This window comes from Heteronotia binoei, chromosome 12 (genome assembly GCF_032191835.1).
Source record: "Heteronotia binoei isolate CCM8104 ecotype False Entrance Well chromosome 12, APGP_CSIRO_Hbin_v1, whole genome shotgun sequence".
NCBI classification, from domain to species: Eukaryota; Metazoa; Chordata; class Lepidosauria; order Squamata; family Gekkonidae; genus Heteronotia; species Heteronotia binoei.
The window spans coordinates 53,698,219-53,723,492 of record NC_083234.1 but is presented as its reverse complement, the minus strand read 5'-3'; the positions used below and the strand labels follow the sequence as shown (position 1 = coordinate 53,723,492).

Sequence of the window (25,274 nt, the reverse complement as noted above, 5' to 3'; positions counted from 1 at the left end):
TGTAAAGGCTTGTTTGGACCAGAGAGACTGGAATCTCTAACCCTCCAACCGCCAAACTAGAAACAAAAGCAATTAGGCAGTGTGGCAGCTATGGAGATGGGGCTTGTGGACTTGGCCACTTGGTGAGAGGCTTAGAACCACCAACTTAAAGCCACCAACTTAATGCTCCTTCTTCTTTATGGAGAGACTCTCTAAGGAAACTGGGTTTTGCCTGAAAGCCTTTCTTTTGTGCCTCTTCATCCCTCTACACTGATTCTCAGAATTCATCTAAACATGGGCCAAGCCAGACTGTTTGGATTGCCTTAAAGCAGCTTGTGACCCAGAATGGGGCAGTTGTAGAGTGCCAAACTAGGACAAGGTTCAAATCTTTGCTCTCCATGAAGCTCTCTGGGTGAGCTTGGACCAGTTGTGCACACACTTTCTCTTACACAGCCTAACCCATGGCTCAGTATTGTTCTGGAGGTAATTGAGATGGAAGGGTGCATGAAGCTGCCTGATACTGAACCAGACGAAGGAGAACCAGGAACTCTGCCCTGAGCACCTTGTGGGAGGCAGGGCAAAATAAACACTAAATAAACATTTTAACAGGAAACAGAAACAGACAACGCAGACAAGTGGCTCTTAGATGATTCATTAAAAATAAATTAATTCCTAGTTTACAAAACCATAATCCTATTTCATCGGTGTTGTTCAGCCCCACTTTTCTCTCTTAAAATTCTGTGCACCTAATGGTTTCTGTGAGGGTTTATGAATGTTTAAAAATTGCTTTGTTGGTCCCTCAAGTAATTTGACGAGTCTGTCAGCTATTGATTAAAAAAAAACAACCTGGAATTATTCAAGATCCAGGATGACTTGGGGAATTAGATGGAAAGTTGCTGGGGGGCAAGAGGGAGGGGTTATTCCAAATGTGAAAGGAAGGAAGAGGTAGTAAAGTAAATATGTTCTCAAATAGTTTCTGAAAAATCCATTACAACTGTGAAATTAAATTGAAATGAGATACTTCATGAGAAGTCTGTAGAGCTACGTGTCGGGGCTAGGGAGGATCAGGATCCATGTGTTCACGTGCTGCAGGATCTCTGTCTTCCAAAAACGCCTGTTTTGAAGGAACAGTAGCCCCTCCTGGGGTTCAGAAGAAATTGGGGGTGGGGATGTGCCATTGATTGTATGGGGGGGGGGTGTTAAAGAATGCTTTCAGATGAACAGCTAAAGTTAGAAGCCATTGTAGCTTAGTAATTAAAGATCAATTCTGAACTCATAAAATACAGAGTTCAAACTTCAGTTTGGAGGCTAGAAATTGGGGGGGGGGGTGTTATGTTCTCCCTGCAGTGTTTGTGTACAAATGCCCCTTCCTTGTTTGCGAGGGGGCCTAACTGCATGTTTCATGAAGCTAAAACCTCCCCTCCCCATGCCATTCTCCCAACCTGAACTTGCCCTGGGTATATGTGTGTGTTCTTTGCCCAGTCAGTGCACATAGAATCTCCAGTGGGGCAAATAGTGTCCCAGAGACAGTTTTAGATCAGGAAACTGCTATGGGGGGGAGGCCACTGTCCCTGCATGCCCTGGTCCCAGTCCAAGTCATACCTTCACATGCCTGGGATTAAGTTCCCAGCACAGAATCTGCAAGACAGTCTGTTTTGAAATCATAGTTTGAAGTGGGTTTATAAACCCAGTTGGGAAGTATTCCATAGTTAGCTCTGACCACAACTTGTTGGATTTGGACATTCTGGCAAATTAATGTAATGGCAAGCTTGGAAGCAGAAGGACCTGAGCATGTTAGTCTGTAGGTCGTTTCCACACTCAGATTCTGGTCTGAACTGATGCTGAGAGTGTACTGTGAGCCAGAATGCCCTGGGTGAAAATTGGAACTCAGGCAGTGAGGTTCTTGGTCTCATCCTCCCCTCCCCACATTCACCTGTGATATGAGAATAATTCTGACTTTGTTTGCAGGTTTGTTGCAGTAATTTCCAAAATATAAACTGAGTAGGAGTAAGGCCCATTGTTAAGAAAAATACAATGGGCTCTAGAAGGAGTCTATGGGTGAGTGCCACCCCTTTACTCCCACAGCCACCTAAAGGGGAGCTGATCTCTGCCATCTGGAGAGCAGTTCTGGGTGATCTCCAGCCCTCACCTGGAAATTGGCAGCAATGGTTCCCCAGGAGGAAACAGCATTGTGTCTGTCTGAGGTCCCACCCCTCCTCAAGCCCCACCCTCTCCAGGCCCCCCCTTAAATCTCCAGGAATTTCCTAACCTGGAGTTGGCAACCCTGCAGCCTCTACATAGGAAAAGAACAGTCTGTCTTCACATGTTGGGGGGAACCAAAGCAGCTTACATCATTCTCCATATTCCTCTCCCCACCCTTGATCTGAACAACAACCCTGTGAGGCTTTCCTATCTACTTCTCAGGCAACTGTCCTGGGGCGAGGCTGAGGGGAGGAGGAAGAGAGGGAGTGACAGGAAAGAGGTAGGAAAGACAGTGGGACAGCCATGCCCTCTGAGGAAATGCTTCCGGCGGTGTCAGGCTCCCTGGCTATTTCAGTGGCCTTTGAAGGCTGCACGTGCGGGGAGGCTGTCTGTGTGGGCCATTGATAGGGCGGCAGAGGTCTGTTGCCAGTGGTGGCCATGAGGCTGCAGTAGAGCGGCAGGCCTTTCTGAGGCTGGCTGACAGAGAAGGCAGTGAGAAACATCAGAGATGTGTCTCTCTCTGAGGTAAGACTGTTTTGGCGGTTTGTTTAACATTCCTGGACCTGCGGTGGGCAGGGGAGGCAGCCAGTGCGAGGCCAGAGATGCTGAGAGATGGTTCATTAGCCACATCCAACCAATGAGGGAGCTGGGGTTTGCCACCAAGCAATGGCGTTATAATTACTAAAGGATGTATGCTGGTGTGCAGTGAATACACCATGGGAAATACAAGGCTTCTGTGAGGCAAAAGCCTCTGTAAAAGAAAGCTGCCTGCTCTATCCTTGCATGATTCCCTAATCAGCCTCCGCCACAGAAGGAGGTTAATTCTGCTGCTTCTCTGTATTAGGTGTGATTGGATCATTCAATTACTTCTGATTCAGAGATACAACATAATTACCTATTCTCAGAGGAGGCTTCCCTGTGTTTCTCTGCATGAGTCACTGTTCTGAACTGGCTTCCATCCAACTGAGTTACCAAGATAAGCTGTTTTCTGAGTATTTGAAGCAATTTAGCTCACCAGTGGCAACTCTTACATGCTGAAACATTTACAGATTATGTGGTTGAAAACAAGAGTAACTGATTTTCTTGGTGTTTATAGCTGGAACGGCTCAAAGGGAGTATGTATGTGTTTCTGTGCTCCTGCCTTAGGAACATTTGCTGCTCTCCTGGGTGAGCAAGCTGGTATCAGGTTATGAGACTGTGCTACCTCCCTGCTGGTCATCAGCCTAATTTACAGCTTGGTAGCTTTTGACAGTCCACTGAAAATGTAAATCTTAAATTTCTTGGTTATTGGCTTTGTTGCTGATCTTAATGGCAAAATATACTAGTGTTTTTAAAGAGGGAAAAGTTGCAACAAGTGAGTAGAGTTGAATGGCCTGCAGGAGCAGGCTAATTGCTAGCAGGTGTGTCCTTGAACAGGCTGGATTTGCCCAGAGGGTCCCTGCTTGTCTTTGGAGCATGAGGTCAGTGCTCACAGGGTTTTAGTCTGATGGCTTGCTTCCCTGTCTTCCAAAATTGTTCGCTATAGGCAGCAAAGGAACAGTGGTTCTGTGGCAGACCACTTGCTTTGCACGCAGAAGGTCCCAGGTTCAAGCCCTGTCATCTTCTCTTGGGACAGTTGTGGCTCCATGTGAGCCCTTGCTAGCTGGAATAGACATTCAGTAGGACTGGCAGTCAGCTAGATTGTTCAGTGGTCTGTCTCTACATAAGGCAGTGTGCAGTGTTCCTCTTTGGATGGGGCTGTGACTCAATGATAGAAGCATGCAAGAGGGTTCTGGAGTCAGATCCTTTCCATTTCAAAGGCTCAAAAGCAACAGGTATTGGGAACATTTACCTGCCAGAGCAGTGCTGAGTTAGACTGTCACAGTCCAAAGGCAGCTTCAGGTGCTCATGAGCAAAACTCTGTGCTTGTGCTTAGTTGTGGACCACCAGCTTTGAGTGAAGAAGATCCCAGGTTCAACTTTTACTGTCCACAGTTTCCTGGTAGCAGGAAAGACCTGAGATTCTGAATAACTGTTCTAGTCAGAGTAGATGGTTTTGAACCACATGCACCTATAGTCTGACTTCAGGGTAGAGCCTGTGCCTGTTAAAAACAAGAGATTTTATTGCTGAATGCAATAGATTTGGATGCTCCATTTAAAAAACTTTTTCCCCTCCAATGCAATTTTTACAGAAAAGGGGGATATTGAAATGAGCTGGTGAACAAGTTTACAAAACCGGCCCATATCAGTTGCTTGTACAACTGCGAACTTTGTAAAGAATAATCCCTGAGTAGTACTGCACTGAAATTGCACCACAATAGCTACAAGGGAGGAATATATAAATCTCTAGAGAGCAGTTCTGATTCTGTAACTCCTGTGGACAGTTTGGTCCCTGTGATTGTGTGACTTTGAATGAAAGACTCTTTGCTATTGAAATATATGTTTAAAACATTAAGAATCATATTGATAAATAGAAACTTATACAGATACTTGTATTGGTTTTATTATAAATTTAGTACAGGGATGGTACTGTGTTACAACTTCAGGGTAGGGCAGCTTCATATGTTAAATGCACCCTAAAAATCTGTTTAGCCTGCCGTATAGATTCAGACAAGATCACTTCACCTCCCTGGCCACAACTGGAGTTGATTTTTGGGCTTCATATGTGCTGGAGATTGAGGGAACCTCCTTTGTCTGAAGCAGCATTCCTCAGACTGTTGATCCTTCAGGATAAATAATGCAGACGCATTTTCTTGTGCCTGAAAAGCTTTACTTTTGAAGTGTGGAACAGTAAGAACTACTCTTTTGTCCCTGTTTGGTTCACTGTGAGTTTCCCAAGTAAGGGAGGGTCGAACCCAAAGCAGTAACACATGCAACAGCATAAAAGGCAGTCCTGTGGCTGGTAATTCTCCGGTATCTCTACTTCAGGAGTGAACAAATGATTGAATCACACTTAATTGAGAGATGGGATGAAATTATCACTACTGCCACTCTGGAAGCAGCTGGTTTTAAGGAAGTGAGGGCAGAGCAGCATGTCCTGCAAAGAGGACCTGTTTTCTCCTCTGTGTTCCTACACACAGTTTTCTGTGATGTCACTGCATCAGGAGTGATTGAATGAACAACTCACATCTAATGCAGAACTACAGTGGATTTATACATCCCAAGCAGAAGCTGTCTGGAAGGAGACAATAACAGAGCATGCAGAGAGACAGTGAGCAACCTCCTCTGTGAGAAGCCTTTACTTATTTAATTTCTCGCAGTGCACACTTAGGGAATTACTAGTCTGAAGGGATCCAGCCTGAGTTGCTGTACGTTGTGTATTACATTTGCTGTGCCCAGACAAGCTGGATTCTGCCAGCTGCATAAATTCATGCAAATTATATTTGCTAACTGTAGATAATGTGTTCTTCTGCTAGCTGTAAGGAGGATTTCAGAGCCAAGGAAAGGCACTGGGGAGAAAAAGAAAAGGGTACTGAAATGGCCCTTTCTGTTCAATTACCTCCCCCCCCCCCCAGCATCTGGATCTCTTTAGTGCAGGTAATAGACAAGTACGGGAGAACATGACAGAAGTTTATAAAATTATGCATGGGGTGGAAAGAGTGGGGTGGGGTTCCCTCTCCTGTAATGTAAGGACTTCAAGTCCCCAATGAATTGCATGGGCAATAGGCAAAATATAACTATTAATATATAGATTTCCCTGCCATCAGTTGTAGAGGTGATCACTGTCTTAGAGGGCTCTAGCACATTAGACAAATTTATGGGGAAAAAGTCCATTGACAGTGATAGTTTGGGATAAATGGAACCTCTATGTTTAGAGTCAATCAACCTCCTAGATAGGGGTGTCAAACATGTGACCCAGGGGTTGAATCAGACCCCCAAGCAACTGGCTGTCATCTGCTTCCTTCTCCCTCTCTCTTGCTTCCTTCTGCATCACAGCTTGCTTTGCCAGGCTTGCTCACAGGAGCTGCAGAGCATAGCCTCTATTTTCTCCATTGGCTGAGGCTCCTCTCCCTCCTGGTTCCCTGAGGAAGGAAGGAAAGAAAGAGCCAGAGTTTCCTTTGCCCAGTTCCCTGGATCTCATGGGAGAAATACAACAAAAGCAGCTTTGAGACCAACAAGTGCTAATGTTTTAAGTTTTTTATAAATCTTTAATTGTGCTTGTCTGTGTCTTTTATAAAGCTAATATCTCTGCTACCTAATCTTAAATAGGTACACACATGGCCCGGCTCAACATGCCCCAGCCCGACAAGGTTTCATTTATGTCAGTTCTGTCCCTCATAACAAATGAGTTCTACACCCCTGGACCTAGATTCTGAGAATAGGCAAGCAACAGGGCAGAATGGCCACTTTTCTGGGCTTCCTGGAGCCTTCCGGCTGACCACGGTTGAAAATAGGATGGAGAATTAGATATACCTATGGGTTGATCTCTTGATTCTTATGAGAGCTCCAAAAATAGAGGAGGTTGAAACCACTGGGAGAACTATGAGATGGGGAAAGAGATAAGAGGTACTGCAGAGGTGAGAAAGTTCACATAACAATTGGAAATAATGGGTCAAATTCTCCGGCATGATCAATTAAGGTTTTTCCTGAGGCCCATACAAGTGTGTCGGTTTGCTGGTCTGCCAACAGAATCCACTCACGCCTCAGACTCAGCTGCCGCCTTCCTAATTTGATTGCTGCTGCTCTCATTGCTGATCAGCTGGCACCGTAGCCCACTCCACGGATGCTCACAGAATTTGATGGGGAGGCAAGATGAGCTCTTTGTCTGGAGTTAGAAAAAAGCTTGTCAGGAATGATTCTCATGATTCCTTCATTAGGATTTTTGTTGGTGGGTATTTTTTAAAATACACCCCACGTGTTGGCTCTGAGGAAGGAATGCACAGGGATGCAAACAGGAGCAGAGCCATGCCCAGATCTGCTCTGAATCATATCACTTGTATGTTTTGCTCTTGTGCTTTTGCTTTTTGATTGTTGTTCTTTTTATTGTTGGTCCACCAATACCCCAGGCTGCATATACTAAAACTAAACTTCTAGAATTTTATTTGACTATGCAAATTAAGCATGCCAAGACCAACCCCTGGGATTGGCAAGCAGTACAGTATGATGCCTCATGATTGGTCAGGCCTGGTATAAAGACCAGGAGCTTGGCCTTCTGCCCATGTCTGGTTGATAGGGCAGCTCCTTCTGTTGTCTCTAGTGACTTGTTCCCTGGCTTGTGACAAAGACTTCAGGTTTGAATTGGAGTGCGTTGGCAAGGATGCTGAGAATTCCCACTCACTGACCCTTAGTTGCCCTCCCCGAGGGGAAAGTCACAGTTTCCAGGATTCTGTGGGAAGGCAGCAATGACTCAACCTGTTTAACCTCTGCTTAAGCTTGTTATGCTAAAGGAAAACTTGAGATTGTCACTAGTTAGACAAGCTGTTATGTGAGTTTCAACTGCAGTCAGAAGGAAATATAAGAACATAAAAACAGCCTGCTGGATTAGACCAGTGGTCCATCGAGTGCAGCATCCTGTTTCACACATGGCCAACCAGCTGCCCTGGAGGAACAACACACATGGCATAGAAACCAAGGCCTTCCCCTGGTGTTGCCTCCTTGCCCTGGCATTCAGAGTTTTACTGCTTCTGAATGTGGCGATTCCCTTTAGTCACCATGACTAGTAGCTATTGATGGACCTCTCCTCCGTGAATCTGTTTCTAATTCAAAGTCTGATGAGCTCCCTTTCAAAGCTATCTGTGTTAGTGGCCTTCATTACATACATTTGGCAGGTGTGGTCTCCACAGGCCTTCAGCAGCTGGCTTGGGCACTTTGAGGGATCACAGAGCCTGCATTCGCTTTCTCGCTGTCCCCTTTGGCAGCCACCATTCATCATCAAGCTGATCTCTCCAGGCCAAGGGTGGCCTAAATTTAAAAATGCCCAGGTACGAGCCAAGCTGAGTGACCCCTGCAATGTTAGCCAGCACTGTGGGGGGCACTCAGCTGAGGCCTGGCCATCAGTGCCAAGGATGGGCATCGGCTCGCCCGTAGCCTCCAATCACCAGCAAGATGGAGGGAGACAGCTGTCAAGCTGATATTAATCACTGCTGTCGCTGAAGATTCTGAGCCCAGCAGTCTCTGCATTGCTGGGAGAGCTGCTGGGGCCTGACTGTGCTTGCTTCTGAATGACACAGGACTATGACCCACTGAGAACTTTTCCAGTAAGTTAAATGGCTAGTCTGCTCTTGGATCTTTGCAAGTAGTGACATGTGAGAGGAAGGGAAGCAGCCCGTGAGAAAGAAGGCCTTGGCTTTTCCTACAGTACCTCTTGGGAATGTGGAGGTTTCCTAATGGAGGGCAGAAGGTGGGCTGACAAATGTACATGCCCTCTTGTGTGAAGGCCAGAGGTGCTCACTTGCCCATGCCACTGGCTTCTGCAAGGGGAGCCTTTCTGTGTGACCTCACCAGCAGCAGTGTTGGCATTAGCCTGAAGTCTGTTTAGCTGCCTAAACTGATGAACCTTCTAGTCTTGCTCTGAAGCCACCTTCAGTCCCTTCATTTGATTTCCACCCACAGTTTACCCAAGAAACCAAGAGTAGGTGTTCGAAATGCATGTTATTCCTCACAATTGTAAACTTAAAGACATAAGCAAAAAACAAAGCCTGTAATTGTCCCTAGCCCAATGTTTCTCTACTTACCACTAGTCTGAATCTGAATTGTGCAAAAGCTGTGCTTATTCTGCCTTGCCTCATCCCCTCCTTGTGGAGCAGTGGCCAAAGGAAACCCAAAAATATCCAGGGGTTGTCACCTAAACGTCACTCGAGGTGACTGTGCATTTGATTTGGGAAGGTGTCTTCTCTGGTTTGTTAGAACTTGGTTTCATAAGGCTGTAGTCTGTGGGCTCTTGCCTGTCATCTCTGAGGAGATGAAGGGATGTGGGCTCTTGCTGGTGATCTCCGAGGAAATAGATCAGGAATGGCCAAACTGTGGCTTGGGAGCTACATGTGGCTCTTTCACACATATTGTATGACTCTCAAAGCCCCCACTGCCCCGCCAGCCAGCTTGGAGAATGCATTTAAAGTTAAAGTTACTTTCTTTCAACCTCTCCCTCCCTCCTCATCTATTTGCCCTTCCTTCCTTCCTTCCTTCCTTCCTTCCTTCCTTCCTTCCTTCCTTCCTTCCTTCCTTCCTTCCTTCCTTCCTTCCTTCCTTCCTTCCTTCCTTCCTTCCTTCCTTCCTTCCTTCCTTCCTTCTCTCAAACATCTGATGTCCATATCTTGTGGCTCTCAATCATTTGATGTTTATTCTATGTGTCTCTTACGTTAAGCAAGTTTGGCCTGAGATAGATGGAAATACCCTCTGTTGTTCCACAAAAATTTCTGTCCTATGCCATTGAGGCAACCCTTTTTTTCAGTTTACATGCTGACAAGTTAAAGGCCTACCCATGCAGACTCTGTCTTCAGTTTCATCTGTATTTTGCCTGTGGTCTAATCAGCATTTCCCCCCCATTCTGTTCCCACTTCATAGAAGCTTGAATAATTTTTGTTGGCACACTAACTGCATTCCATCCTGTCAGGCTGAACATCAACTGAGGCTTTAGCCCTGCGTGGGAAATAAGCATGAGATAAAAATAGCCATTAATGCCACTTTTATACTCTTAAACTCAGAAACAAATGTCCTTGTTCCTGAAAAGGCAGAGGCAGTAAAGGCATTTGCCACGTGCTATGGCGGCCTGCCACATTTGTGCCCATTTACAAAAATTGTAATTCTGGATCAGGTCAATGGTCCATCTAGGCTAGCTAACAGTGGCCAACCAATGCCTCTGGGAAGGTCTCAAATAAGGCTTGAAGGCAACAGCTTCCCACCTATCAGCAAATGGTGCTCAGAGTTATGTTACCTTTGAATATGGAAGTTCCATTTAGCTGTCATGCCCAATAGCTGTTGATAATCTCATTGTCTATTATTTATTTTAATCTCCTTCAAAACTATTCATGCAAGTGCCCATCACTATATCTTGGGGCCATGTTCCCCTAAGTGTGCTAAAGTGTTTAGAGTGTTGCGCTAGATCTGGAGAGAACAGGTTCAGATCTCCACTGTGCCATGAAGCTCAGTGGGTGATCTTGCCCCCCCCCCCCCCCAAGCTCTGACCTCCCACATCAGATTGCTGTGAGGATAAAAATGGAGGCTAGAACCATATACATCTCTATGAGGCTTACAGAGGTAGGGCAAGGTTAAAATGTGAAGGCAAGATGATTGTGCAAAATAGTACTTCTGTTGTGTCTGACTTTATATAATGCCATCTGTTTCAGTGGGCAGCCCTGAGAAAGGGAGAGAATGCCCCTCTGTCCACACTGTTTATAATTTAATGAACTTCTGCCATATCCCACCTCCCCCTTGCCTGTCTTTTTTCCTAAACTAAAAACCCTGCGTAGCTACCACCACCATTGGTTATTTCAGTTGATCCCGCATTTTTAATGGAAAATATGTGCATTGGCTTAGATGCATGTTCTGATTGTTCTTGTCCTTTTCTGTCCATCCACATGCATGAGCACATAATGGCATGAGAGCAGTGTCATGTATAAAAATGCAACAGAATCCCATCCCTTCAGCCTTTTGTCCACAATCTACTCCATCAGACTTTTGGTGGGTCTCTTGTTTCTTCCAAGGCTGTTTGCATCTTTGTGTTGGACTCTTCCTGAGACGGATGCACATACTTGACAAACTGGTTAGCCCACCAGAAATTCCTTGCCTGAAGGTATGAAAAGCCACACTCCCTCCATATGAGTTAAGTAAATTCCAAAATCTCCAGCTCCCTTTATCTCAACTGCACAGAGTGGGAGAAAGAGACAGAAAAGGGAGGACTCGTAAGGAAATGTCTACTTCAGATTGCTTTTCCCCTTAACCTGAGCACAACTTCCCCCCCCCCTCCTCTTACAAGAATGTTTGGAAGATGGGTCAAAGCTGTGCCTGTCTCTACATACACAGGCAAGCAAGGTGATAGAATTCATTCAGACTATGAGGTAGATGGTTGGTGCATACTGAGATCCTACATGAAAAATAAATGCCCTTAAAAAAAAGAAAAGTACCCACTATCCATTTGTCATAAATTCCCTAGAAAAGATTGTTCTTCTGATGTACAGGTGGTGGGCATGCAGAGGTTTGTTTGTTTGTTTTACACTCCACTCTTCTCCACAAAGGAAACCTACAGTAATTTATAATGTTCTCCAAGTTATCCTAACAACCACCCTGTGAAGCAGGACAGCAAGAGAGTGGCTAACCCAAGGTCACCCAGCAAGTTTTCACAGCAAAGTGGGATTCAAACTAGGATCTCCCAAATGATAGTACAGTGCTGTAACTTGTACACTACATTGGCAATAAGCTAAAGAGGGGGGGGGGGGGCGGGGAGAGGGATATTAGTGAGCGCTAGGCCTTCTGATATGTTTATTGACCCTTACTGAAAGCATACCCATTCAATGCGTGCTTATTCTGTGAGATCATTACACTTATAAATGAATAAGGAAATAAGTTACATCAATATGTCCAAGTTGACTAATTGTATAAGGCAGATGACATCATAACAGATTCACTCCAAGTTGGTCATGTCTCATTGCTTGGTGGGAAAGCAAGGCCCATTCATCTTCCATTGTGACTCCTATATGTATTCTTAGATATTTTCAAAATATTTCTTGCATGTAGAAAATGAGCTTTTCTAGGAGAACTAGAACTCTATTTCCTGATTGTCTAGGGTGGGTTTTTTTTTGGGGGGGGGGGGTTAATGTGCAGGGACATTTTTTTTTTACCCTTTGTATTAGAGGGTCTCTGTTTATTAAAGTATTTATAGACTGCTTTTCTTCAGACAAGCCAGACCGCCCCCCCCCCCCAACACTTCCCAATCATTCTGAAGTGGAATAGTCCGCTCTGGAATAGGTTCTCTTATCCTAGAGGAAGTTGAGTTTACCTGCTGGACTGAAATCACTCATCACTACTGTTTTAGGAATTTTAGACAGGTTATTTAAAATTTCTTATTATGCTAGAACTTAATATTGGTGTTTTCATGGATTATTGTTCTGAATTTATACATTGTTTTATTATACGATGTAAGCATCCTGAGCTCACTTATGGGGCATGGCGGAATAAAATCCCAAAATAAAAACATTTAAAACATCGAACAGAGATTGGCAGTTGTTAAGCCATAGTACAGAGAGCCACATTTGCAGTTTTGTCAACCAAAAGAGCCATGTAACTATTTATGCCCAGCACACCACCCTGAGCAATATTATATAATATAACCCTTTTAAATATTAAGATTATCTCCGAGCATCTAGAGTTATCTTTCTCCACTACTAAGAGTTCTTTTTTATGGACTATCATTTCACAGGGATTGTGCCTAGGCTTGCCAATCTCCAGGTCCCAGCAGGAGTTCTCCCTCTTTCCCAGGCTCCTTCCCATTCCCAGTCAGCTGGCCGATGGGGGGGTAAGGGGGAACCCTGCCCCCACAGCCACCATGTGACTTTCCACCTCCAGAGGCTTCAGTCTCCGATTGAAAGGTTTCCTCTTGGGATGGTGTGTCTGTGTTACTTTGAAGAAGTTGGCAGCAGCTCGTGAATAGAGATGCCAATGCCTCACTTCAGAGTAGCCAGAAACGGAGGGGGGGGGAGGGAAATGTCATCTGGGCACTTCATTATTCCCTATGTGGAGATCGATTCTCATAGGACATAATGAGGAATCGATCTGGAGGTATCGGGGGCTGTGGGGGGCTGTTTTTTGAGATAGAGGCACCAAATTTTCACTATAGCATCCAGTGCCTCTCCCCAAAATACTCCCCAAGTTTGAAAACGATTGAACCAGGGGGTCCAATTCTATGAGCCCCAAAAGAAGGTACCCCTATCCTTCATTATTTCCTATGGAAGGAAGGCATTTAAAAAGGTGTGCTGTCCCTTTAAATGTGATGGCCAGAACTCCCTTGGAGTTCAATTATGCTTGTCACCCCGTTGCTCCTGGCTCCACCCCCAAAGTCCCCAGATATTTCTTGAATTGGACTTGGCAACCCTAATTATGCCCCATACCACCACCTTATTCATCTGCATATGTTGACCCAGCCTCAAACACAAATCCACTACATTGAACAGAATAATCACAGACAGGTTGTGTTGTGTTTTAAAAATAAATGTTTTATTTTGGGCCCATCATAATGATGAGATTATTTCAGTTTCTAAAGAAATTGTCAACTTTCCTGGAACATGAGCAGGTGCCATGGGGAACAGTCCTCAGAAGAGCCAAATGTAGCATATCACATCCAGCTCATCAACCACTGAGTATCATTTCCCATTGACATCAGGGAGGCAGCAGGAAGCCATGATGGTCTCATGGCAACATGTTGCCTATCATGTTTTCACCCCACCCTTCCTCCAAGCATAGGGATACATTGCTCTTCCATCCTCCATTTTGTATAAGTCTTGTGAGGTAATTTGGATTGACATAGAGGGTGACTGGTCTAAGGTCACACAGAGTTTCCTGGCTGTGTGGGGACTTTTTGAAGAAGGTATCTCCTCCCCCTTCCCCCAGTATTGATCTGACATTGTAGTAGCCATACCACATAGCCTCTCAGCAGCCCATCAAACTGATGCTTAATCTGAAGGGCTTGACACCCCCAGCACCAAATGAATGGCAAACATCCTTGTCTGTCTTTTAGTGACCTGTTCCCTGCTGAAACCATTTACCACTGTGCCATGTCACAGGCACACCTCGAACAAGGCCCAAACAAAAATGCTTCATGTCATCCCAAGGAGGTCACTGCTAAGCAGTGGCTTGCAGTATGGGCAGGATGCATCCTGCTGTTTCTGGGTGCTCTTTGGTCTCCTAGGTTACCTTAATAAGTAGCAAAAGAGTCATCCATCAAGAGTGAACTTACTCTGAAAGTTGGGAAGAAGGATGAATGTGTCAAGTAGGAGCTGGGTGATTGATTTACTGGGAGAGTGTGTTGCTTTCAAGGAGTGGATGTTTCTGAGCTACAAAAGGGCCTTTTCCCTTTTAGTAATTATAGGAGATCATGGCTGGGGAAGAACTGTGGCTCAGCAGCAGAGCACCTGCCTAGTATGTAGAAGGTCCCTGGTTCAATCCCAGTAAAAATGGATCTCAGGTTCAGACTACGGAGCGAGAGTCAGTGTAAATAATGCTGAACTTGGTGTTATAAAGCTTGATATAAAGCAGCTTCTTATACCCTTATACAGAGCTCAGTGGTAAAGCCTTCTGGACAGAACATCCCCAGTTCAAATCCTGAAAGATGATAGGTGGGAAAGACCATTCTCAGCACCAGATCCTCCCAATCCAGTGCCTTACAGCCTGCCAGCTCATTCAACCATGTTGCCCTGTCTGTTGAATAACACACGGAGCAGAGGTCCATCAGTGGCTATTAGCCACTGTCTGGAGCAGTGAAGCTCTATTCTTGGTGCTTGGGTGAGGGGGACAACTGTGGGAAGGCTTCTAGTGGAAGCCTACCTGGAAGCCACAAATAGCCAGAGTAGGCATATTAAGATGGCCCAATAGCCTGCCTTGTACTAGGAGACCCAAGTTCAAATCCCACAGACTCATTAGTAAACATAGACCAGTTGTTCCTACAACCTATCTGACAAGGCAATTTTGAGAATAAAATGGGATGATTCCCATGTGTATAACTTTGAGCTCCATAGAGAAAGGGTGGGGTATAGTTGTAAATAATATTGCTGTGGCTGTAGATGGGGAGCAAAACTGAGAACAGCAGCTTTCCTGAGGGTCTGTGTAGTGAGTTGGAGGCAAAAGCTAGATTCGTGCCAAGGACTTCCTGATTCACAATTCCAACTGTTAGCTGCCCCTTTAAGAGCAGGATGAACTGCTCTTTAACACATTCCTAGATGTTTTGAGAGAATCCCTGTTGCACAATGTCATACATGATTCACTTTGAACAGTTTAAAGCTCTTTAGAAATATTTAATGTTCTTTCCAAATATTGGATTCTGGTCTTCACATCAGCTCCTTTATGGGTCAAATTCCTCTTTTTGGTTGGAGAAGACTGCGGTCTCTCAATATGTCTGAGGACCTTGCTTGCATGTATGTTTTCTAGGAGATGGACAGGCTTGGTACAGTTTCTCTGTTTGCAGGAGTGACAGGGGTAAGGTTTCAGCCTGGAGATCTATAAAGCAAAGGCCCTGAGCACCATTACAGGCCTGGAATCATTCATCCAATTGGCTGGAACACGCCATCAGGCTTTGTAATCTCCTCTGCTCAGCACCTGCACTTTGCAGCTATAGCGGCACAAAGGTGCGTTAAGGACACTGTCTGAACTCTAACTATGAAATGGGCAGCTGCCAGGGAGATTGACACGAAGGCAATCCTTTCTGGAGATTGACAGTTATTATATTAGGGTAGCTGAAATCTGAAAAGTGCAGGTGTGGAGAGTGGATCTGTTTTTGCTGTAATGGCTGGTACCCATTGATAGTCTCCCCTGTTTTTTAAAGCCATCTCAGCTAAAGGCATGACTAGCTTGCGGTGGTGAATTCTCAAAGTTGGGCTGCAATTCTAAGAACACTTGCTTGGGAATAAGCACCATTGGATAAATGGGGCTTAACCTCTAAACAAACATTCATAGACTTGTAATGTTAGTTAGGCAATGTAATCCCTTTAGGCAGTGCCTTTAATTGTAACTTTTTTAAAAAGGCCCTGCCACCCTGCCCTGTGTTAATTTTAAAGAAATCTATTAAAAATCATGCCCCAGTGATATCTTGCACCTTGAGTAAAGGTTATAAAAATGCAGCAAAGCTTGCTGACAATGTGGGAAAGTCTTAGCAGATTAAACAAATACATAGTGGGCATGCTTCAAAATCAGAGGGTTTGGGGGGCAAATGTAGTATATGCAATTCAGTTAATTAAACAAGAACATCTTGTGTGTAATCCAGTAAATGTGCTGTTAGGATTTTGGATGGCCACAGTGAAGCCAAGTTAACCCTTTTAAGCCCATTATCTTTAATAGACTTAGAAAGGTGCAAGTTGGTTTTGAATTGCACTGTACAAGGAGTTATGAACTGACTTGACTCTTCTTGCTACTGGCAAAGGTTCATATTGCTTCAAGATGGCATTCCTCAGCTCCTCCTTATATCAAGCTTTCTGTCCTCAGCTCCCCTTCAGTGTACCTTAAAAGCAAAAGTCTTTCCCTTCCATAATAGAGGGAAGAATGCAGAGAAGACCAGAGTTCTTTTGAAGTAGGATTTCTTTTATTAACTTTGACAAACAGAGAGAAACAGTATTTACTCTAACGGAAGACTAGATTTTTCCCTCAGGTTTGCCATAAAAAAGAGGGTGCTGTCTTACATGTGCAAACAGTTTACAGTTACTCACAGTAAAAAAAATAGGGTGTATAACTTTTTAAAAGTGGGTTCGTCTTACATTCAGGAGCACTTTCATTTCATATGGGAATCTAGGGTGTCTTAACAGCTTCCGTGGCTTGTTCATTTTTAGGGGGAGTGATTTCTTAGGAATGTTATTTATAAGGTTTCAGGCAGCTTTTTAACAGAACGGGGAGTTTACACTTCTTGTGATTTGTATGGTTTTTAATGTTACCTACTTTGGTTCCCAGTTGCTTGGGAGAAAGACAGGCACATACTTTTTAAAAAATAAATATGAACAGATTAGGATACTTTTACTTTATTCTTTAAAATGTAAATCCTTCCCTATTTATATCATGATTCATAACTTTGATAAAGATATAAATTTTATAATAAAAATTGAAAAAGATAGTTATGCACTATGGGAAGGGCTTTTCTTTCCCTTTCTACATTGACTACCAGTCAAATTAATTGTTGTATTCTCTCTCTTTGCATTTCTTAAATGTCTGTCATATTTCCCTTAGTTGTCTTCTCTCTGAACTAAAATGCCCCCCAGCTCCTTAGCCTTTTTGTCATAGGGAAGATACATCAGTGTCTTAATCAGGATGGATCCAGGTGGGCAGCCATGTTGGTCTGAAGCAGTTAACAAAGTTTGGGTTCAGTGGCACCTTTAAGACCAACAAAGTTTTATTCAAGCTCATACGTCAAATAAAGCTTCATTGGTCTTAAAGGTGCCGCTGAACTCAGACTTTGTTCTAATGTCTTAATCGTTTTGATTGTAGTCTTCTGCATGTTTTCAGTGATACAATATCCTTGGACCAGAAACTGTAATTGTCTACTGTATTCCAAATGCAGTTGCAACATTATAGATCTATACAAGGGCCCAGCAATACTGGCCACTTCATTTTCAGTCCATTTTCTAATAATCCTCAGCTTGGACATTGGTTTGTTTTTTTTTTCACTGCTTCTTTTTTGTTGAGCTGTCCGCTGCAACCCCAAGACCTCAGTCTTGATCAGTCACAGCCATTTCAGACTCCCATCACTATCTATGTAAAGTTGGGGAAGGGAGGGTTGCCTTGATATAATTCACTTTACACTTAGTTTTGACCCACAGTTAACCCGCTGTTCATTCACCCAGTTTGGAGAGACCTCTGTGGAGGGTTGTGTGCTCTCCTAGGGATTTTGCCATCCTGAGAATCATCTGCAAGTGTGGCTTCCTCACTAATCACCACAGTTTTCAGATCATCGCTTAAGCACCTCCCAGTGGAGACAGCAGCCGTGCTGCCTCTGGATTAATGTGCTGTGTTCTGTGGCGTGCACTCCAAGCGAGCGGCGTGTCAGGCCTTCACAGCGGGTGCTCGCAAGCGTACTGATGTTGACATTTACGGCAGATGTGGCTCCCTTACCCAGCTACAGGGCAGCCAATCAGCAGGCTCAGCTCACAATGTGTGTGCCTTTGCTAGTTTGGCAGTGTGAAAGGGAAGCAAGCAACGCAGAAGGCTAGGATGGGCAGGACAAGGAGGGGAAGCCAGGTGGTAGCAGAGGAAGGGGGTGGAATGCTGTCTTTGTGTGTGTGCGTTTGTGTGTGTGTTGGGTTTAGAAAAAAACAGCCTTTCTGAATTGAGAGACCCAGCTAGTGTGAGTTCTTCTGCAACAGCCAATGTTCTGTGGCAGGGCACAGCTCAGAGGCATTGCAGGGCTGGACTTCTCTTTTGGGTAAGGCCTGAGAAGGGGAAAGTAAGGGAGATTCTCTTTATTAGAGTGTGGTGTAAGGAGGGAGGGGACAGGGAGAGAAATCCTGATAAGCTTAACCCTGGCCATTGCCCTCCTCCCTAAATTGTTATATATGCTCTGGTTCATCCTTACCCCTCCTTTTCAGTTTTGTGTTCTCCATCTTTCTGAACATAGACTAACCTCCTTGAGGCAGAGATGTCTCTCTTCTTTCTCTCTCTCTGCCACAAGCACAGTCTGCAGAAATAACGTTTCAATTAGTTGGCATAACAGTGAAGTGAGTGGCTGCTTCTCTGCAGTTCTCTGGACCACAGCAAGGACTGTCTTGGCTGCCCCAGGGCTCCCCCTGTATGCTCTAGGCTTCTGAAGATGGTGAACTGAGCTTCCCCAAAAGGGAGTGGTGAGATGGAGTAATGGCCGTGACAAAGTTAATGTCGGCTGTCTAGGAGAGATGAACTTGTAGGTAAATTTTGGGGTTCTAGTTGTATAGAGGTGAATGCTGAACAGAACAAGGTACAGGGAGTGATATAGGGTTATTTTGTGTGTGTGTGTGAGAGAGAGAGAGACACATCCCCAGTGTCCCCTGCTCCATGCCCAAAAGATGGTGACATCTCTTGCCTTGAAAATGCTCCTGGGCTGCCATAAGTCAGCTGCAACTTGACTTGACAGCAAAAAAAGTACTTTCTGCTCAAACCTTACCCTGTTTGCTGCTTTAACAGTGTAAAATCGTTTAGAACTTGGTTTGCATATACAGTTGTATTAGTTGTGATATTAATGGCATTTAAAAAGTGTAAATGCCTTAATTTTCTGGGAACAGAGCTGCATGCTTCAATCTAGACCATGTGCTATCTTGGCACATTCTACTTATTCAAGAAGAAAGAAATGTATTTGATAGGTGGTTTTTTCAGTGCTCCCCAAAACACTCCAGAAATTGGGAGGGAAAAGTCTTTAGGGGGGGTGCCTATCAATGTTCCCTCTAAGCTGTAAAGTCTTGTGAGCAAAAATTCTACTTTGTGAGCTACTAGCATTAAAGTTATGAGCTACTGCATAAATCATTGTGCTCTGGGGCCATTTTTCCTGAGCTAAGACAAAAAATGTGTGAGCTGGAGGTTAAAAATCTGAGTTAGCTCATGCTAAGTCAGCTTAGAGGGAACACTGGTGCCTATTTCTCTCCCCCCCCCCCCCCCAGTCTTTACATCTCTCATTCCCACTTACAGCCCTTCAGGCCCTCTTTCAACACCTGCACACTAAATCAAAAGCCCTAATTTTGTACATCACCATCCCCCAGTCTGTGTTTTAAAAATGACCTGTTTGGGGTCCGAGCAAGGAGTAAGGGTGAGAGAGAATGCTTGTGTATGAACCAGCCTTGGCCAAGCTTCATATTTTCATTAGAGAATTTGCTTACAACCAATTGCTGTCTTGGGTATTTATTGTTATAAGTAGGTTGGGGACCACAACAATGCCCATTCTTTCTCCGTGCCATTGTTTCCCATCCTAATCATTCCCATCTTTGTCCAGAGCAGCCAGGCAGGCCAGGCATTCTGGAACCAGTTTCCTTCCCTCTCAGAGAAGGAAAGGATCTTAGAGAGCTCTTCTGCTTCTCACCCCACCCCCCCAGATTGCCTTGAGATGCAAGCTGCAGTTCAGTTATATTAGCAGATCTCATTCTGAACAGCAAGAGCTGACCCCTATGGATTCAACATAGAGTCTTGCTTTTAGGAAACACAAGGAGCTAAAGGATCTTAACAATAATGTCAGATGAGAGTGACTCTGAACAGTGCAATCTCACCATTTCACTTGAAAAGATGAATAGGAGACTGGGGTTTAAAAGGCAATTAAAGAGGGACATGATAGAGGTTTATAAAATGATGGTTGGTCTGGAATTTTTTTTCTCACATATTAGTAGGGCTTGGGATCACCAAGCCCTACTAATCAAAAATCAAAATGGATTGGCTGGCAACAAGTCTATGGTGGACAAAAGGAAATGTAATTAACTTCTGGAATTCACTGCCACAAGATACTGAAGCAGGTTTTTGAAAAGTGTAAGACACTTTCATGAAGGACAAGTCAACAAATGGTGGTTAGCCAAGACAGCTACATGAACCCTCCAAGTTCAGAGAAAGTGTATATCTCTCTGTATCAGCTGGTGGGGCATGCAATGATAGAAGATGATTGCTTTCTTTCTGCCCTGGCTATGCATTTCCCAGAGGCAGCTGGTTGGCCACTGTTCAAAAATGGAACACTGTGCTAAACAGTAAAGAGTCCAGTAGAATTTTTAAGACTAACACATTTTATTGTAGCATAAGCTTTTGAGAAACACTGCTCTCTTCGTCAGATGTGTGGAGGGTATGTAGAAAGCGGCCAGAGATACACAGGTGGTAAGGGGAGTGGCCATGTAAATGTAAAGCAGTCGCAAAAGTAATTAATAAGAAAAGGTAGAATGCACAGTCCAGGCTGGGTGTAACCACTTCCTTCTATTGATGGAATACCATTCAGGAGTCCATGGAGCAGAAGATGTGAATATTGACTGGTGATCCATCCCAACAAAATTGGGCCTGCATTATCTGTGATCTCCCAATTCAAGCCAGTAACGTCTGGCTACAAGGGCTAGAAAATCTCTTCTGTTTGCTCTTTCTCTGGACCTACAATACTATTTAATATCTTGAGCTGGTTGTGAGTATGAATAAGCATGTGGCTGATGATAACTCTTCTGTGTTTGCATTCAATCTATGCATTGGATGTGTTAACAGAGGCTCACAACACTGAATTGATTGCAGAAGTGCCGTTTCTGATTTGTAGAGAGGACCATTCTTATCTGATGGTCTGTATCATTGTCTTCTTCCTCCTCTAGATCCCATCTAATGCCGAGGCTGAAGGAATCACGCTCCCACGAGTCACTTCTCAGTCCCAGTAGCGCGGTGGAGGCCCTCGATCTCAGCATGGAGGAGGAGGTAGTCATTAAGCCAGTGCACAGCAGCATCCTGGGGCAAGACTATTGCTTTGAGGTAAGCCGCTGCGACAGTCGCTGGGGGTTCTCAGGGTGGGTGACTTGGGTTGGGGAGGTATCCACACACAGACATCCATAAAGTAACTCAAACAGGCAGATCTCTTGGTCATAATTTATTTATTTTGAGGGCTTGTATTTTGCCTGTTTCCCCAGAAAGATTCCCCCAGAGCTTACATGCCAAAATATAATTTTTTTTGTATCCTTCCATTCTGCTCAGCACAGCTTAAGTCTAAGGAGCTTTCCTCTGAGGAAAATGGAGTTCCTCCTTAGGTTGGAAGAAGACTTGGCAGAGTGAAGTGGTAGGGTACATGCACAATGTAATAATATATTTCAAGACATCAGTCCAGTAAAACAGATGATGGATGAGACAAGCAATTAACACCAATTTTTGACGCAGTCAATTTAACACTGTATTAAAACGTCCATTAAAAATGGCCCGCAACAAAGAGCAATAAATGCGGTAGTAGACAAAGATCTAAAGCAGCCAAGCAGCCAAAAATCCATTTTCAAAGGCTTCCTGGAACAAGTAAGGCCAGAAGTCCAAGAACAGTGGTGCTAATTGTACCCCCTGTGGCAGGATGTTCCTCAGCTTGGAGGAAGCAGCAGGAAAATGGAGGGGTTGGAGCATAGCAGTGGATTTTCTTGGGGCTGGTCCATGGCTTTCCTAGTCAAGACCTGGGCCTCAGTAGTGTTAAGTAAGGGGGAAATCAGTTCCCAGTAACCCCACTTCTCACTTAGCCCTTTCCACTGAACACCACCTTCCCAAGTGTCAGTAAATATCAGTTTTTCCAAACATATACAGTTTGGCTCATACACACCAACTTCAGCATGTCCTTTTCATTGTTTAGATTAGAATGAAACATTTGATAGTGTTAATATGGGCAACAAAAAGCAAATTAACAACAACAACAAAACCCTTGAGTGTTTGGATTGCTTCTGCAGTTTAAATGAGTAGCAGATGAAAATTTAAATGAGGAGAAGGAAAAGGGAAAGAAAATTTTTCAGAGGCACACAGGCCAAAATAGACATTTCTTTTTAAAGAAAAACTGATTGGCATGAAGAATGCAAGTTGCATCTTCCCAGCGATAGCATAGAGGGTCAGGAGGAGAAGACTTTTGAAACTCATGCTGTCTAAATGACATTCCGCTAATAAAATAAAATACAATAAGCTAGATGAAAGAGAGATTTGACACCTGCAATATCAGAGCTGTTTACCAATTTTGTTCGTCACTCAAAGCAGAATGAGAGAGATGACTAGCACTTGGAGAAAGGTGACAGAGACAGAGAAATACAAAAATTGCACATTTGTCAAAGGGAGGGAGCCTGCTTTTTGCTTTCAAGTGCGTTAGATGAAGAAGAAAGTCACTTCAGTTCTGAAAAAGACCATGAAGGAAGCTAAGCATTGAGAGACAACTCAGTGGCCATACATCAGCCTGTGTGCCTAGAAGGTGACTCTGTGTGCATATTTGATCAAGATTCAGGATTGCAAGCTGTACCTTTTGCAAAGAGAGGCTGCCCCAGGATTGTAAATACTTTGTTATTTTTGCATTCACATTACACGTATGTGAATTTTAATATCTGCAGCAAAATGCCCCCTAAAAATTCTATTTTTAATTTTTAAAAGCAAGTTTCTAGTTTTTACAGTGCATTAATAACTTGTAAGAAGCATGGGCCAGTGCCCTGTGAAATCTCAGGAACTGGTGGAAGGCTTTGTAGGATTTTGTGGTGATTGAGAAATCTTTCTGTGCTGTATAGCTGCTACAAACAGACACTGAAAATATGTGCAAAACACAAAATCAGTGCATATTTGCTTGATTTTTTGAGGCACAGAGTTGGGGCTGTCCCTCTTGATTTTAGTGTGACAGAACTGAATTAAGCTTGCCACAACTTGCTGATATCAAATCCATGTTGTATCCAAGATCTTGTGTATGAGTTTATGCTTTTATCTCCAGTGCAACTGAACCAACGCACACCTAGAGATCAGGAGGGACTTAGAGATGAGCTTTCCTGTGGTTCCAGCGGCCAGTCAGTGTAGGGCTTTTTCATATTGTGTTCCCAGCTTGAGGCAAACAAACTCAAGGAATGTGAGTGCTTGAAATTTGGCCTTTAAGTTTAAACATCTGCAAATTATCTCTGGGAACATTTTTTTACCCCTTTCATTTATCTGAAAGATTTAGACCCTGTCTTCTGCCATTCAACAGAGGGCAACTCACAGAGTGACTATTTAACAAAATAAATTAAAAAGCAGATTTTTACAAAATTAAAAGCATCCAGCAACACAATAAAAGGGATCTCAGGAGCAAACGGTGAGGGAGGGAGGGAGGGACGGTGGCTCAGTGGTAGAGCATCTGCTTGGGAAGCAGAAGGTCCCAGGTTCAATCCCTGGCATCTCCAAAAAAGGGTCCAGGCAAATAGGTGTGAAAAACCTCAGCTTGAGACCCTGGGGGGCCCTGCCCGTCTGAGAAGACAATACTGACTTCGATGGACCAAGGGTCTGATTCAGTATAAGGCAGCTTCATATGTTCAAACACCTACAATGACTTTGGAGATGAACAGGGATAAAAGGATTATAAGCAGCAATCAGTCATAACAATCAGCAGTCAGCAATATTATTTACGTAGATATAGACACCCTCCTTTTCTTCCCAATGGGGACCTAAGGCAGCCTATGGGCTCCTCCTCCTCCCTGTTTTCCTCCCAACAATAAGCTTGTGAGATAGAGTAGCAGGGCTTTTTTCTGGGGAATGCAGCAGAATGGAGTTCCAGAACCTCTTTATGGAAATGGAATTCGCAAACAAAAAAATGATTAAAAGGACTTCCAGGTTATGTCGCCTTGAGCTCAGCAGGGGTCCGCAGATCGTCTCTCCAGTGGCCCCCCTGAATCAGGCGGTTGGAGGGAGACCCTGAAGGGGGTTTTTTTGGCATGGGACTTTTGCAAGAAGCCAGGGGCATAGCGGCGGCTGTTCCTGTCCTTCGTGTATGCCCCGAAGCTCCACCGCCATGATAGCTAACACAGCAGTAAGAGGTGAACGCCTGACCGCTTGCTTTTTCTCTCAATAAGCTTCTGATGTATCGCTTCCCTACCTCAAGCATGGTAATTCTACTTTGCAAGTAAGTGTGCTTTCAGTACCACTGGCTAATGGGTCATTTTACATAACAACAAGCTGGTCAGTTCAAAGGAAGGGAAAGAGGTGGATTCCACCCCCACTTTCCCTGTGAATGAGGCTTCGAAAAGTTAAAGAACAACTTTGAGCATTGGCAACAATCTGAATTAGACTGAATACAGATACCTAAATCAACCTGGATTATAATTGGATATGTGTTAAAGAGGCTATTATCTGGCTGCAATATGGTCTGAACAAAAACAAGATATATTCTAGAGAGATCTGTCTTTGTTGTCTGATTGCAACTGAAATGGTAACATCCAAAATCACAGCTGGAGGAGATTTGGAGAGGCAGACTAACTGGGTCTCTGAGCTACTTTTCAACTTGAATTAATGGACTGAGTTTGTTGACAGAGAAAAATGGCATTACCAAGCGAAATGTTTTATAAAAAAGACACATTATGTAGCATAATTTCTCTGAAGCAGGATCTTGGTTCATTAACAGAGTTGATTAAAAAACAAATGGGAGCTTTTATGCTGAAAGCTAACGAAATCTCAAATCTACATGAGCAGAGTGTTAAAGAGATCCTGGTGACGTCTGTGGAATTGGAAATGGAGAGTGATCCTCTGGGAAACAAAAGAAAACCAAAATGGAACCTTATGGTGCAGTTAAAAAAAAGGACTGGAAATCGAGACTGATTAAAGTTTTTTCGAGAGGAACAAAAGGCGTGGAATCCTTCCTACTTTTACCGAGAGGGATGACTGCATTAAGGAAAGAGAAGGTGCATCTCAGCCAAAAAATCACGAGGTGGAAATTTTTCAGGAAGAAGGGTTTTTGAATTGTCTCTCTCTCTGTGGGTAGTCGGATATGGAACTCTCAATAAGAACTGATATGCGATCTTAAAAGGCTAAGTGAGATTTTTGGGTTATATTAAGTTGTTT

The 25,274-nt window shown here is 44.0% G+C and overlaps 1 protein-coding gene across 5 annotated transcripts in view; it reads left to right on the top strand.

Annotated features, from left to right (window-relative positions):
* Positions 1-25,274, top strand: part of DAB2IP (DAB2 interacting protein) — a 230,839-nt gene that overhangs the window by 158,768 nt on the left and 46,797 nt on the right. For all 5 annotated transcript variants that reach the window (XM_060251744.1, XM_060251745.1, XM_060251746.1 and 2 more), the window contains one exon: positions 21,074-21,227. In XM_060251744.1, the coding sequence (XP_060107727.1) occupies positions 21,074-21,227 (154 nt within the window). The remainder of the gene's footprint in view (positions 1-21,073; positions 21,228-25,274) is intronic.